This window comes from Schistocerca nitens, chromosome 1 (assembly GCF_023898315.1).
Source record: "Schistocerca nitens isolate TAMUIC-IGC-003100 chromosome 1, iqSchNite1.1, whole genome shotgun sequence".
Classification (NCBI taxonomy): Eukaryota; Metazoa; Arthropoda; class Insecta; order Orthoptera; family Acrididae; genus Schistocerca; species Schistocerca nitens.
The window spans coordinates 944,622,592-944,639,529 of NC_064614.1; the positions used below are offsets into that span (position 1 = coordinate 944,622,592).

The window sequence follows — 16,938 nt, forward strand, 5'->3', positions numbered from 1 at the left end:
CCGTTTTACATTGTCAAACATTTTTTTTTCTAGTTGACAAGCCCTGTGAACATATCTTGATTTTTTCTTGCGTCCATTATTAGTCACAACTTCAAACTGCCTCTCTGGTGCCTTTACCTTTCCAAAAGCCAAACTGATTGTCATGTAACAGATCGTCACTTTTCTTTTCCATTATTCTGTTTATTATTATTGTCAATAAATTGAATGCATGAGCCATTAAGCTGATTGTGTGAGAGTTCTTCCACTTATCTGCCCTTGTATATTCGGTATTGTGTGGATGATATTTTTTTGAAAGTTGATGGTATGTCTCCCTGAATAGTTGGTTGGCTGCCACTTTAAATTGTATATATTTTGAAGAAGTGTTATCTCACCCTTCCACCTTATTTGACAGTAAGTCTTTCAAAGTTCTATTAAATTCTGACTCAAATAGTAGATACCCTATGTCTTCCTCATCGACTCCCATTTCTACCTTAATCAAGTCATCAAGCAAGTCCTCCCCCTTAAAGAAGCCTTCAGTGCACTCTTTTCATCTGACCTCTCTCTCCTTGACACTTTCCAGTGGAATTTCATTGTTAATTTTACACCCTTACTTTTAATTTCACCAAAGGTTAATTTCTGAACATTTTTCCTGCAGCCATTTCACGTTGGCTTTGCTGCAATTCCTTTTTATTTCCTTCCTAAGTGACTTATATTTCTGTATTTCTGAATATTTTTGTATTTCCCCTTCCATCAATTAGTTGATGTATTTCTTCAATTACCTAAGGTTTCTTCACAGTTACTTTCCTTGTACTTAGTTCGTGTGTCCAATTCTGGTCATTGCCCTTTTTAGAGACGCCCATTCCTCATCAACTGAACTGCCTTCTGTGGTGTAACTGTATATTGTTATAAAACATAAAACATCTCATTTGTCAGTACTTCAGTATCCCACTTCTTTACACATTGATTCTTCCAGATGAATCTCTTAAACTCCAGTCTACTCTTCATCATCACTAAATAGCGATCCAACCTATATTTGCTCCTGGGTATGTCTTACGATCTCTGTCTGCCCAATGTGTAATTCATCTGGAATCTTTCTACATCTCCAGGACTATTCCAAGTGTACCTCCTCCTCTTGTGAATCCTATTCCCATTGTACCCCTTTCTGCTGGTGGTGGTATTACCCTTTATTCCTCTGGCCTGAAATCCTTGTCATCTTTCCATTCATTGACCCCCCCTTTATATCTAGACAGAGCCTTTACATTTCCCTTTTCAGATTTTCTAGCTTCCCTATCACATTCAGACTTGTGATCCTTTTATTCTTTTTTTTTGGGGGGGGGGGGGGGGGGGCGACCAGACAGCGAGGTCATCGGTCTCATCGGATAAGGGAAGGACAGGGAAGGTAGTCAGCCGTGCCCTTTCAAAGGAACCATCCCGGCATTTGCCTGGAGCGATTTAGGGAAATCTCGGAAAACCTAAATCAGGATGGCTGGACGCGGGGTTGAACCGTCGTCCTCCCGAATGCGAGTCCAGTAACTTGTGACATTCCATACTCTGACTTGTAATATGTTACCTTTTTGTTGGTTATTGAGTCTTTTTCTCATTGATACATCCCCAGTGGCAGTACCCTCCCAGATATCTGAATGGGGGCTAACCCGGAATCTTTTGCCATTAGGAGTGATCATCTTGACACTTCTCACTTTCAGGCCACATGTCCTATCAATACACACCATTTGTCTTTAATACAATTGTTTCCATTGCCTTCTGCATCGTCATGCCATTAACTATTGCTGATTCTTTCATTTTGTAGCAGTAGTTTCCAGCCACAAGGTCAAGAGGATGACCTGAAACTCTGTCAGCTCCTCTGCCAATCATTGACTTTGTTAGTAGAATGAGGGTAACTCTTTACACTGGGAGTCCTTAGTCATCATTGCTGATGATTTTTATTTAGAATTTAAGCAGCAGCTGGGATTGAACCTGGGGTCCAGAAGGTTTTTATTACTAGGTAAAAAACACTACCCCAAGATCAGGAGTCTTATAGACTGTTACTATTATTGAAAGAGGTTCCTGTGGCTGGAAAGTATCTTTCTTTATGGTGAAGCCATATATCATTCTCTCATCACATAGCACATAATATAAATTTAAATTTTTGTGACTGATGTGTTAGCTTCAGTGGTCAATTCTTTGATTACCAGTCACAAGATATCACCCATTAAGTTTCTAGTCCATAAGGGTGGATGAAAACAGTGTCTAAATAGTCAGTAAACACACATGATAAATTAGTTCCTCACATTGTAAGCAACGGTGCTCTCTTTTGTAAAGCACTAAAGATATTGTCAAAACAGTTGCTGCTGTATAGAGGGGAAAGCTGTAAAGTAGTTGTTATTGGATATTCAAAAACTCAAATTAAACTATTGAATGGTACTAACTTTTTCATCACAAATAGATTTAATTACCTATGTGTGTGCTCTTGATTCCAGAATGAGATATTCACTCTGCAGCGGAGTGTGCGCTGATATGAAACTTCTTGACAAATTAAAACTGTGTGCCGGACTGAGATTCGAACTCGGGGCCTTTCCAAACTTCACAGAAGCTCTTCTGCGAAACTTGCAGAACTAGATCTCCTGGAAGAAAGGATATTGCGGAGACATGTAAAGTTTGGAAGGTAGAAGACAAGATACTGGCAGAAGTGAAGCTGTGAGGACGGGGCGTGAGCCGTGCTTCGGTAGCTCAGTTGGTAGAGCACTTACCTGCAAAAGGCTAAGGTCCTGAGTTCAAGTCTCGGTCAGGCACACAGTTTTAATCTGCCAGGAAGTTTCATATCAGTGCACACTCCGCTGCAGAGTGAATATCTCATTCTGGAAACATCCCCCAGGCTGTGGCTAAGCCATGTCTCCGCAATATCCTTTTTTCCAGGAGTGCTAGTTCTGCTAAGTATGCAGAAGAGCTTCTGTGAAGTTTGGAAAGTAGGAGACGAGGTACTGGTGGGAGTAAAGCTGTGAGGACAGGGCGTGAGTCATGCTTGGGTAGCTCAGTTGGTAGAGCACTTGCTCGCGAAAGGCAAAGGTTCTGAGTTCGAGTCTCGGTCCGGCACACAGTTTTAATATTTATAATTTTTCAAGAATCACATTATATAATATAACAACAAAAATAATCAATTGTTGATAATATAATGTAAACAGACTGGTGTAATGAGTAGATTTTTTATCTGTCCATTTACATTACATAGAACACACATATGTCCCTATAGGCAAAAGAATGAAATCTCTTAATTAAAAGGAAGGGATGGGTGCTGTGCTAACAGTTACAGTGGTGTACTCCATTTCAGACTAGAAGCTCCATGTTAACAAAAGCAGGATTATGAAGTGCACCTGCTCTACCGTAATACCCCAGATTTACCTAGATATTTCTGACCTATGTCATGCAGTTAGCGTTTTGTATAAATAATTTTGACTGTGTCACTCATGTTATTATCTTTTCTCTACTCTTCCATTTCTTTTTTGTCTGTGTCTTATTTCTAAATTCCACTAATCTAAGATTCATTTATTTTCCCCTCAGTTGTATTGTGTCTGTTATTTTCTGAATATCCAACATTTTACTTTTACCGTATGCATACTTCAGTTTCGGCTGTAAGGGTTTTTTTTTTTTCTATCCTGAGTCCTACTCTGCTCAGTAACCAGGAAAACAAAAATTAAGATTTATGTCTGAACATCTATATTCCTTAGTCCATAAAACATGTGAAATGTAGCAGCATCAGTAATAGGTGTAATTTTATTTTTTCAACTTTTGTCTGCTCCTCTACACTGATAATGAACTACAACTAAAGAATGTGCTTCCAAGCTGGATACATGACATGTGAAGTATTACATTGGGACCCCACATCACTTACCACCTTAAAATATTTTGGAAATGTGCATAAACTAATAATTTTACTGTAACTGAAAATTAAAAATTCCTAAGAATTAAAAATTATAACATACAAAACAGTGTTGTCTTTTTTGGTCTTTAACAGTAACATTCCACTTAGTTCAAATCAGGGAACTTTTTGTAATAATACTTAAGCCTTGACATAGTGAGTACGGTTTAATTGTGGTCTAGTATCAGACATTCAGTGATATAAGATTAGCAGATCTTATCACACGAATACTAGTGTGATATTGTTTTTGCTTTGCCAGTGAGCATTTTAACTGCACTGTGGCTGATTGTGGTTGCTTCCGAAGGCTACTAACATTTCTAACACATTCTTGTTGATAGAAATAAAGTTACTTATCTACATAAACCTGCTCCAGCTTCCTGTGTCTGAGGCAAATACTCCTCCCTCAAAAATATGTCTATTTATGTCTTTTTTGTGTCTGTGTGTCTCAATTAGTTGGATAAGTATGTGTACGCCAGTTATTTTTCTTCCTGTTGTTGCCATGTCTCTTTAAGGGCAATTTATAATAGTGAATCTCTTGCAACCAACAGAATTGTTATGAAAACTAAAAACTTGTATGAGAAGTGCAGCTAACAAGGATGTTCTACATGTACAAAGCAAACTTCATTGTGATGACCTATTAATATAACACTGATAAATGACATTTTGCATTCAACACTCACACATACTTTGAAAAGAAAATAATCCACAAATAGCGAATGATTCATAATGTAGGGACATTAAAGTTAAAATAAGACATCAATGAGAGCATTGCAGTTTTCTGTATTCAAGTCACATATTGACGCGCAGTTTTAATTTACCAGGAAATCCAAAAACATTACACACTCTGCTGCAAAAGAAAAGATCCATTCTGGAAAGAAACCTTAGGATAAGGAGAGTACTGTGAATATAGATGGTAAGAAGAAAAAGAATAGATGGACAAATTCATATGTTTTTCTTAATTGTGAAAAGTTCATATAAAAATCTTTACAACATTACTGAAACAATAATTGATTTAGAGTGTACTGAACAGATCTGAGTATACATTTTGACTTTCCTAACTCCTTAAACAGAGTAATTTAGGATATTTTTCTGGCTCTTTTGATGCAGTACAATTGCAATGTATAGAATGCAAATTTTTGAAAATATACATATCTCTAGTCTAAATGCTTAAAACATATTATAAAAACTGAAAGTGAGAAACAGTGTTTAGAAATGAAGGAAAAGGGTGTTGCGTATCTGTCTGTACTATTCACTTACTATATACACACTAGCTTAGCACAGAACTAGCATTGAAAAAAGCTCCTCAATATGACTACCTTTCTGTACGAAATGATAATTAAATCAAGGCCCTAAGCTGTCAACAGGCATCGATATACATAAACGGGGACAGTTGAAAATGTGTGCCCCGACCTGGACTCGATACCAGGATCTCCTGCTTACATGGCAGATGCTCTATTCATCTGAGCAACCTAGGGCACAGAGGATAGTGCAACTGCAGGGATTTATCCCTTGCACGCTCCCCGTGAGACCCACATTCCCAACTTAATGTCCACATACCACATTCGTAGTGTCCCTGCCCATTACACTCATTACCTGCGGCAGTCAATCTTACTGCGTCCCGTGAGAGATCGAGCAGTGCGTGTGCATCCAGCATAGAAGAAGGAGGTCAATGGCCAGTTGGCCTTAACTGTATGAAGATGGTATCTGTGTCCGAAAGAACAGCAATGCTGTTTTTAAATTTGAAGTGGCATGTCAGGCTTGTTATGAACATTGATTGAATAATAATCTAAACGCTAACTTATTAGGTACTAATGGATTTTTAAGTCTTAGTTTTTACTAATATAGTTTTATATGCGATAGGCGCAACAATTTCTGGCACAAACCTAGCATTATGAAAAAAAGTTGGGGAGTGGCTCCTGCAGTTAGCAATGAAAATCCAGGACCTATCTATGGGTCATATTGCAAAATGATCCAGTAGAACTAAAAGCTGTCTGGTTCTAACAGACAGTTTTACGTAAGTCTTGATTAGTTCTTTACTTTATTCTCTTCTTTAACTGGTAATGATTGGCAGAATTATTATTTCATAATTTTCAGGGATACAAGTTCTGAAATTTGATTGGAGTTATAGTACGGGCACGTTTCCCAAGTAGGCTGAATGGTAGCAATAAAAATAATCTTAATCAATTTTTAGAAAGTTATGTGGCTTGTAATTAATTTTTGAACTTAATCTTCAGTCTAAATTGGATCCAAAAGACATTAAGAAAAGGCTGATTATTTATATAAAGCAACAGAAAAATTCCAGTATTATTATGGTTGAAAGCAGACCATTACCATAAAAGGTGAATTAATCAGCCAACTTGCTTCCAAGGAAGAGCTATTCAGCTTGGAAGCTAAGAGGCGAGGAAGTAGTCAGTTCTGTTAACTGCATTGTGTTTGTCATTTTGAAGTTAACATATATGTGAGCATTATGTATTCCTTCTTATAAATTTTTATGATTCCTTTATCCTTTATGTATTTCATAACACTTATTTACCATTCGCCTTGATGAAATCTTAACTGTTTGCTGCATGCCATGGAATGTGTTGGTGTGCATTGGAATGTAGATTGATCTAACTGTAAAATTGTAAGATTTTAACATTGGCCACTATTGAATTATGATGCACAGCTCCCTTTTGATATTTATAACATTTCATAGAAAGAGTAAACTTCATGGAAGGTTGCATTCTGTATGTCATAAAATACTAAAGATTGTTACCTTTCTTCTGATGTTTCTTTTTTGAGCTTCTGCATATCTTCTCATTAATGACAGTGACTCTTTCCCTTAACTAAACTTGGTTTGAATTTAACCGCTCCTATTGTGGTCTAACACAAGTGCTTCTGAATTTCTGTTTTATACATTCAGTACTAACTATTCTGAGTATGCTTTTTTATTCTACAGAAGTAACTGTCTAATCATGTACCTTATTCTTTTATATTGTTGCTGTGTTCAGAAGCCACAAGAATGAATTAACTCTTAGTGCATTCAGATAACATATGTGTCGAAGTATGATGACACATGCCAACTTTAGTTCTTTCTGTACACCTAAGAGTTGATTTATTCAGATTGGGATCCCTATTTACATCCCGGGCATGGTAGTTGACTGCGGGTCTTTCTGTCTTCTTTATCCCAAACTCGCAGGTGGTGACGAAGTGTTGGATATGGCGATGAATGTTTACGGAAAACCTACCCATGCCCAACATGTCTACTTGCCTTACTACCAAGGTCAAATGCAGTATACACGTAAGTGTAATTGTCTTCCATCTTTTTACACTATGTAAAGATATATTTTTAGAGAATTTTCAGTATTTTAGTAGATGGTTATGGATAAAAAACTTACGTCTGTAGAAACCATGTAGTTTTGCTGTTGGTATGTACTGATTACTATTGTTTAATTATCCACTTTCTGCTTGTGATTATCCTTGAACATATTTGTAGACTGTGTAGTTATTTTTTACATAATGGCTTGTGGTTAGAGGTGTAATCATTTTCATAGCTTGCTTGTTGCTTGTAGTCAGATATTGCTGGGTTGTGTAGATGCTGGCACTGTAAACATCATTTTAGGCCAATGTAGTTCCCAAATTAATTATTTTTTAATCAAATAAAGCTTTAAAAGTTCTGTTCATAACAAGCAATAAATTGTTTATTTTGAGTGGGCATCCTTAGCAAAACGGATTCCGTGAAATAAGAAAATATACTTAATCTATGATGTGTCATCACTTAACCATAGTATATATTACAAATTATCTGATGCAAAGGGTGAGCAGCAGAAAACTTTTAACTTGTCTTCTACTTATTGCTCATTTCACAGCATTATCAAATAGTTGTTTAGCCAGACATTGTCTCTAGTTACTTCTAATTATTAAACTTAAAGCCATAAAAATATCTTCTGCATGTGCATAAATCATGTTTAAAATGTTTATATTGAAGTCACATTCCACACTGTTGTAATTGGTGTAACAGGAAATAGAGCACTTTGACCACAGCTGTATTTGGGAGAACCTCCACTTACGCTCCAAACATAGTGTTTCATATGAGAATTATTTCCTTCTGTGTGTATTTGTTTTCTGAGTCAAAATCTGTCTCATTTGAATACAGAAAGTTATTGCACAATATTAAAGCTAAGTTATGGTTCTACAGATTATATAACAGTGTAATGATTTATAGGTTGGGCACTATTTTGTCTGCTGAGTTTGTTTCGTGTAACAGTATTTCTGTGCACGTATGTGATGCTGTTGTGTTTGTGTGCATCAGAGATAATTTCCTGCTTTTGCCGACTACATTTCTTGATTTGTTCCATTATCTAATAACTCACGATCAGAGTACAAGAACAGGTAATTATGCTGTTATTACTTGTGTTAACAATTAAGAAATTCTTTTTTGTGTGTTTCTAAATCTCTCAATCACTTGCAGATTTTCTATTTTGATAAGTTCTATTGAAGATGTGTTTCCTGTCACAAGAATATGAGTCTATTTTCTGAATACTGAACTGTGCAATGTGGGTTTCAGTTAACTGTGTCTTGATATAGTACACTACTGTGGCTAATTTTATGTTTTGATTACAGTCATGTTATGTGACTCCACCTTTTACTTAATTCATAAGGACCTTTTAATGCTAAAGAAGGATGCAGCATTCACTCAAGCACGGCACTTGGCAGGTTTCATTATCCAGTAAGACGAAAAACCAGTCCAAGTTGCAAATATTTTATTTTTCATTCACTGAGTTGTTTTAGTCTGAGACCCATTTTTTGATGTCTTCAGTAATGCCATTTTTGACTTTGTTACGTTGATTACTTTGTTATGTTGATTTGAAAATGGGTCTCAGCCAAGAACAAGTCATCAAATGAAAAATAAAATATTTGCAACTTGAACTGTTTTTTGTTCTATTGATTAACAGAAGTTGCTGATCCAAGTTACCCCAGCATGCTGGAAGTTCGTAAAGTTTTCATTATATTCTTCTACCATGGGTCTGTGTTTTATATATCTAATAGTGTTGTTGAAGTTATGCCCTCTAATGCCCCATCCTTTGTTTTAAGGCAATTCTCTTGAGCAACATACCCCAGCTGTTACATTTCACTCATGAGCAAAATATAAGTGAAGTAGAACAGAATCATGGTAAATTGAAGCTTTTAGTTGGCCCACAAATGAATCATTTGGTAGAATGTTTTCTGTGAATGACAAACATTTAGGTGAGGCCCACCATATTATTTTAATTTGCTGTGAAATGTCATTACGGTGTGCAGTTCATTGTAGAATGAAAGTTCCATGCTGAAAAATATATAGTGAGGTGAGATGTATTTATTTTGTGATGAAATCAGATTTTTTCCAATATTAGTACACAGAATTATGAAAAGTTCATAACATTGCAAATCCTTGGTAGGCGAAGACATAAATATAGGAAGACAGTCTCCCAACAGATTATGCACTTGTCATCTTGAGGAGATTTATAAACTTCAAAGAAATTTCATTCAGAGTGACCACTGTCATCTTCTTTTCCCATTAAATAAAGAATATTTGATCAGTGTGTCTCTCACTTTACTAATCTAAATATCAAGAATGTCATTTAGTTGTCAGGCCATTAATTGTTTTTCCCTTTATTCTTCTGTCTTATTGTTTTAAATAAAATCTGTTCTCTAACTACTGTTACACCACAGCTGATGATATGTTTAACCCTGAAGTCATGGTGCATTACCTATTTACTGTCATGAAATTTGCCTGCTGGGATTAATCCTCCGTTTCTGCTGAAACAGTTATAAGGATTCTGAGGTAATGTCATTAGTATCAACTTCATTGCACCACTTATACCAGTTATTCTCAATCTATAATAGAAACATTTTCCTAAAATAGCCATTACAAAATTTTCATCTGGGAGTGGTTTCGGCATCTGTCCTCGTCACCTGGTAAGAAGTCGTGTTTGCCATATTATTTCCTTTCTTCCATAGGGCAGTAAATGATGAAACTATTCACGCTTTCGAGACATTTCCCCAACGTGTAAACTGGAGTTCTGTGTGTGATTTAGATTATTTCAGTTCTAAGTGCTATTTGTTCAGTAATGAAGTGACTTGATATTTGAAAGTACCTTCTCAAAAAGGATATGTGAGGTTCAAACTAAAGAATCCTCTAAAAAGATATCAGTCACAACTTCTATAAAGACTTCATGCTAAAGAAAGTGAGAGTTGTACAGTGGATCAAAAAATTCAGATAACCACTCCCAGTTAAGTCATCATAACAGTATTGTAAAACACTAAGTGAAGTTATTCAGAAGTCAAAAAGTTTGTATTTGTCCTCCAGAATTAATAAGTTTAATAACAATATCAAAACAGTATGGAAAGTGATAAGGAGTGAGGCTAATGTAAATTGCTGCAGTAGGATCCAAAACCTAGTTCTGAACATTGAAGATAAGCAAGTATGCAGAGAGATTGAGTCAGTGGCAACAATCTTTAATGGGTGATTGTAAGTGATAATGGTTTCTTAGAAATGGTGATTAAAATACTGAAAGAACATTTCCTTAAATCTGTAGAGATGATAGGTATAACCCCTAAAATAGTACAGGAATTAAGAAAATCCATCATTTCATTAAAAAGCAAATCTCAACAAATGGTGACAATATTTCAGTCAAGCTGCTAAAAGACTGCTGTAATCAGTTAAGTAAAGTTGTAGCTCATATATTCAGTGCCTCCTTCAATCAAGGTATGTTGTCCAACAGGATGAAATATTCTATTGTGAAATCCCACTACAAAAAAAGGCAATGCAATAGATGTTATAAATTATTACCCTATCTCCCTTTGACTGCATTTTCTAAAGTCTTTGAAAAATGAATGTGTGCCATAAGGATTGTAAGTCACTCTAACAACTTTGACATTATTAGCAAAGTATTCTGAACATGTATCTCTGCAACTAAAGCCAGGTTTTCATTTAAAAATAATGTTTTGGTTGCCTTGATAAGAATATATTGTTGCTTGTTGACATATTTTGTAACCTGTCTAAGAATTTTGACTATATTGATAATAGGATACTTATAGAAAAAGTGCACCATTATTGAATCTGAAAGAAAGTGGGAGATTAGTTAAAATCCTATCTACAAGACAGGAAACAGAAAATAGTGTTATATGGAAAGAACATGCAGATTTGAGGGATAGAGCCCAACTGGGGAATGTTATGAAGTCTCACAAGGTTTTGTCCTTAGTTACATGATATTTCCTGTATGTGTCAATGACCTACCTCTGTCCCCAATAAAACAAATGACTTCCCAATGTTTGCAGTTGACACAAGCATTCAGATAGACAATAAAACATCCATCAACTTAAGAGTTTAATGGCCAACTAATTACTTGTAGATGTTCTGAACTAGTATGAAGTAAATTCTCTAGCAATTCTCTGTCCATATCAAACCCACAAACAAACAACAGTACCTTCACTTTGATAGCTGCCATCCATTCTACATCAAACGCTCCCTTCCCTACAGCCTAGGTATTCATGGCAAACGTATCTGCTCCAGTGACGAATCCCTCAACAATTACACCAATAACCTGACCAGTGCTTTCTTCTCCTGCAACTATCCTGCAGACCTTGTCCACAAACAGATCTCCCAAGCAATACATTCCTCCCCGTCCAACAACAATGTTCTTACCCCCAGACCACACAGAAGCATCCCCCTTTACACCCCATATTATCCTGGCCTCGAATACATCACCAAATTACTCCGCCAGGGATATGACTTTCTCAAGTCAACCCCTGAAATGAGATTATCCCTTGACAAAATTCTCCCCACACCACCCAGAGTTGCCTTTTGTCGCCCCCCTAATCTCCGTAACATCCTTGTTAAACCCTACAATATTCCCAGACTACCTTCTCTACCCAGTGGTTCCTACCCCTGTAACCGACCCTGCTGCGAAACCTGCCCCATGCATCCCCCTACAACCACCTACTCCAGCCCCGCTACTGGTAAAACATACACAGTTCAAGGCGGGGCCACGTGTGAAATTACACATGTCATTTATCAGCTGACATGCCTGCACTGCACAGCCTTTTACATCGGTATGACAACAACTAAACTGGCTGAGCGCATGAACGGACACAGACGAACTGTCCGCCTAGGAGATGTCCACTACCCTGTAGCGGAGCATGCCCTCCAGCATAATTCTAGGGACCTAGGAACATGCTACACCGTATGTGCCATTTGGCTTCTCCCACCCAACACCAGTCCCTCTGAACTGCGGAGATGGGAACTTGCACTCCAACACATCCTTTCATCCCGCCATCCCCCTGGACTGAACCTACGTTAAACAACCTCACTCCCATTTACTCTTCAGTCTTGTCCTCTTTCTCTTTCCTCTTTAGCCACTCATGCATCTTTTCATCCTACATAGTTGTGTTTATCTTTATACTATATACCTCTTTACTTCTGTATGCATCCTCTTTGGTTTGAAGCTGGCACAGTACTTACAGTAGAATATCTTTGGCATCCCTCTGACAACCATGCCTCCATCCTTGCTACCCTCCCTGTTTTCCTTTCCCTGTTGCTTCATAACCTGGGTTGTGAGTAACAGAATCCACTTTCCCTTCTTCCCTTTCTTTCCCCTCTCTCCTCCCTGATGAACGAACATTTGTTCTGAAAGCTAGGAACGTAAATTTTCGGTTCTGTTTTTTGTGTATGTATCGGATGTACTGTGCTGAGGTAAGTACTGGCCAGCCCCTCTATCTCTTTGTTAGTATTTGTTTCAGAATGAAATAACTATCTGTTATCCAGCCCTTCATCTTAAACCATTGTAAGATTCCTGGATACTTTTCTGGGGAATGATGCTATTGCGATTTGTGTGTTCTAATGTTCAGCATAACACTTATGAATTGAGGAAAAGCCTTTGGATAACTGAAAGTTTGGAATGTGAAATACAAGATACTACATTTAAACTTGCATTGGGGAAGATTTCCCACTTTATTAAAAGTCAGCTTTCCATTTCCATATGAAATACCTTTGGAATAAATGCTGAAGTAATTGTTATTCAGATCATTTTCATGTGTTATAAATGATAAAAATGATTTTCCAAAACTGTGCTCTCTCATCTGCCATGTATGTTAATTATTACAGTATGACCTAGATTTTTGCATTAGTATAAATAAAACTAGTTTTCTGTATTATGTCATTATTTTTAAATCTCATAGGTGAAGATCCAGGAATGAATGATCATCAGCAGTATCGTTACATGACAGTCGATGACATGAAATCACTTGGTGATGATTCTTTGCAAATTGATGTCACTAGGGATGAGAGGATTGATGCCAATAGGATGTCAGTTGGTAAGTAATTCTACTGTAACTCTGTGGGATCCATGTACTTGAATTATTTAATATCATTCTTCTTCCATCTCCAGACAGTTCCTATATTTCCAGTTAGTTATTCTGGTCCAGTAGCCTCCACAGTTTACAGTATATTCTTGTTTTCTAAACCTGAAATTAATACAACATACATTAACTTCCACAGTCTCCCTGCATCCGTGCTTCAGGTAATTCTTAGTTGAAAAGAATTTTGTGATACATTTGTAGAACATATTCTTTCTGGTCACACAGCCTGTTAAACGCTTCCTTGCCATGATATTTTGTAACAGAATTTGTTGATGAAATATTGTGGATAAACAATGTCTTTATCTGTCTTAAACACTGATGAATTATATAATCTAACACGAAGATAGGTCATTGCTTGCTAAGTAGAGGAGACGCAGGTGTATAAAAAAAATTCTTGTTTTCTGAACCTGAAATTAATACAACATACATTAACTTCCACAGTCTCCCTGCATCCGTGCTTCGGGTAATTCTTAGTTGAAAAGAATTTTGTGATACATTTGTAGAACATATTCTTTCTGGTCACACAGCCTGTTAAACGCTTCCTTGCCATGATATTTTGTAACAGAATTTGTTGATGAAATATTGTGGATAAACAATGTCTTTATCTGTCTTAAACACTGATGAATTATATAATCTAACACGAAGATAGGTCATTGCTTGCTAAGTAGAGGAGACGCAGGTGTATAAAAAAAATGGAAAAGTGCATAGCTTTCAGACACCTTCTTTAAATCTAAAGCACTTTTCTTGGATGGGGTGTGTGGTGGGCATAGAGATGGACACAGATATTGCATAGGTTGTGTTGATGGCAGAATATTGCTTTGGGGCAGATGAGATTGATGTAGGAAGAAAGATTATTTCATGAAGATTGTTACCGAAGATCTAATGCTGCTGAAAGCAGTTGGATTTACAGAGAATCAAGAAAAACATATACAACAGCCTTGTGGAAAAGAATCGTTATTATTTTAAGAAAATCATGTAAGAAAAATAGAAAAATTATGAGGGGACAGGTTTTTGGCATTACTTACATTCAAGAACCAAAATCTCAAGTACTGTGAACAGAAACATTTAAAAATACAAAAATGTGGATAATTATAAACTAGTTTTCTCTACTTTTAAATGTGTATTTTGACAGCTCCTGAAGGTCAATTATTAGTGTAATCATCTCGTTTCTTTGTAATTTTACAGTTTTTTCTTGCCAGCTTGTGTATTTTAGTTAATTAATATAATGTAAAAGTAACTATCTTAGTACTTGCTGCTCTTTACATTAATTAAGGACTTAATTCAGCTAGATTTTTCAATTAATTTTATTTTCTTATCACGCATACCAAGAAACTTTAATTACAATTACCATGGAATAATAAACATCTTTTTTCATTTTGTTCCAAAGAATAATAATATTATTACGCCAACATTATCAAATCAAACACTTTTGAAACACATTAAAAATACAAATAGTAATTTGCCATGTTCTCACATCACCCCCTTCATAGTAGCATAGTGAGTTTAAGACTATAACTAATCTTGCTGGAAACCGAATTTCACGGCCAGATCATTGTTCTGTTTGGTTTTTCATATTCTGTAGAGTCTGGTTGTTGGTTCTGTGCTGAGGGTTCAACCAGAATGTCTCCAGGGTGTTTATTATTGTCATTAATCAGGTAGGCAGGTTTTAATCAATCAGTGGAAATATTCTTTATCTGGCCTTTCATTTTTAAGTCCAAAAAAATTTTGATTCCTTTCAATCACTTCATATGGGCCTTCATATGGAGGCCATAATGCCTTCTTCACTTGGTCAGCCCTTACAAACACATGTGTTATGTTGCTGAGGTCCTTATATGTGAATGGGGTTCCTTTTGCTTTGTCAGTATATTGCACAGGTTTCAGATGATTCATATACCGCTTCAGTTGTGACACAAATTGGCATAAATCTGAAGCCCTTTTTTGTGCCATACCCTTGACAAAAATCACGTAGTATCCTGATGTGCAAACCATAAACCATTTTTACAATTGTAGCTTCAGAGTTTTCTCTAATTCAACATCAAAGACCAAGAAGGATCACAGGTATTACTGGATCCCATTTAGCAGCTGTATGACCATGGATGGCTGCTTTGAGTGTCTGATGAAATCTTTCAATTTTTCCATTTGATTGAGGATGATATGGTGTAGTTTGTGTTTGATTACAACCACATATTTTTGATAGCCTTGGAATAGCTTTGAGTTAAATTGTCTTCCACAGGCAATCACTATCAAGTGATCCAACAACTGAAAAATGCTCGTGCTATTGCTCCTGCTTGTATGTCTCGAAGAGATACTACTTCCATCCAATTTGTAACTTCTATCGATGCATATTGAACAATAAGCATATTTATCCGAAGGAGACATTGGTCCTATCAGGTCAAGGTGAATTGTTTTGAAGTGTTCATCTCTACAGGGAAATTGTCCTAATGACTCTTGAACATGTCATGATACTTTATTTTTCTGGTAAGCAGTGTATGTTTTACGTCAGTTTCTGACCTCTTTTCATGTGTCAAGTGGGTATTTTATTTTAAATGATGTATGACCACTGGAGCATAGTTGATGAAGCTCCTAGCCATCTTCTCGTGCCTGGGCTATATCTTCATAGTTACCTGGAACTGATTCTTCAAGCCTTGATAAGCTATCAGCAACAACATTTTCTTTACCAAATATATGTCACAGGTCTGTAGTAAACTGTGAAATATGCTGAAGTTAACGTAATTGGAATGGCATTGCTTTCTCTTTCTTTTGCTTGAATGCAAACGTTAGAGGTGCGTGGTCAATATAAATATGGAAGTTTCTTCCTTCTAACAGATATTTGAAATATTTGACAGCCATGTATAAACAAGAAGTTCTCTGTCATACATGGAATACTTGTTTCGTGCCATTGTGAACTTTTTTTGAAAAAAATCCAATCGTTCTCCACAATCTATCTTGCCACTGTTGCAGTGGAGCAGCTGCCGCAGCGTCTAATGCACCTACAAACAATGAAAGTCAACTGTGCAGCCCAGGAAATGTCAAAATCATAGCATTTGCAAGATCTTCTTTGCATTTTTGGAACTGAGCAGTTGCTTCTTCCATCCAGTCAATATGTCTTCAGTCATTTTTAGTCGTGCCTTTCAAGTAATCATTCAGCAAAGCTTGATTTTCAGGAGCATGTTCCAAGTGCCGATGATAGAAGTTGATGATGATCCCTAGGAATGTTCTAAGATCATGAACTGTTTCAGGTCATTTGTAGTTCATTATTGCCACAACCTTTTCTGGATCTGCCTTTGTTTCTGTAGGTGTAATTAAATGTCCTAAGAATGTTAGCTGTTGTACATCAAATATTGATTTTTCAACATTTATTACAATATAATATTAATTAAGCTGTTTAAAGAGTGAGTTTAGATGTTCAACATGTTGCTCTGGAGATTCTAATGCTATTGAAATATCATCCAAGTATGGGAAACAGAAATCTAGTTCTCTTACAACTTCATGTATAAATCTATGAAATGTGCTAGGTGCATTAAGAAGTCTGAAGACATATAATTAAACTCATAAAGACCAAAAGATGTAATAATAGCTGACCTTTGTTTATCCTCTACTAGGTCAGTATTGAGAATATCTTTCTATTTTGAAGAACAAAATTTACATCATCAACTCGTGGAATTGGG

At 36.4% G+C, this 16,938-nt stretch overlaps 1 protein-coding gene across 1 annotated transcript in view; it reads left to right on the plus strand.

The window, feature by feature from the left end:
* LOC126213607 (ankyrin-3-like) overlaps positions 1-16,938 on the plus strand; it is a 294,242-nt gene that overhangs the window by 164,364 nt on the left and 112,940 nt on the right. Inside the window, exons 17-18 of the mRNA XM_049941464.1 lie at positions 7,071-7,172; positions 13,091-13,225. Coding sequence (XP_049797421.1) covers positions 7,071-7,172; positions 13,091-13,225 — 237 coding nt within the window. The remainder of the gene's footprint in view (positions 1-7,070; positions 7,173-13,090; positions 13,226-16,938) is intronic.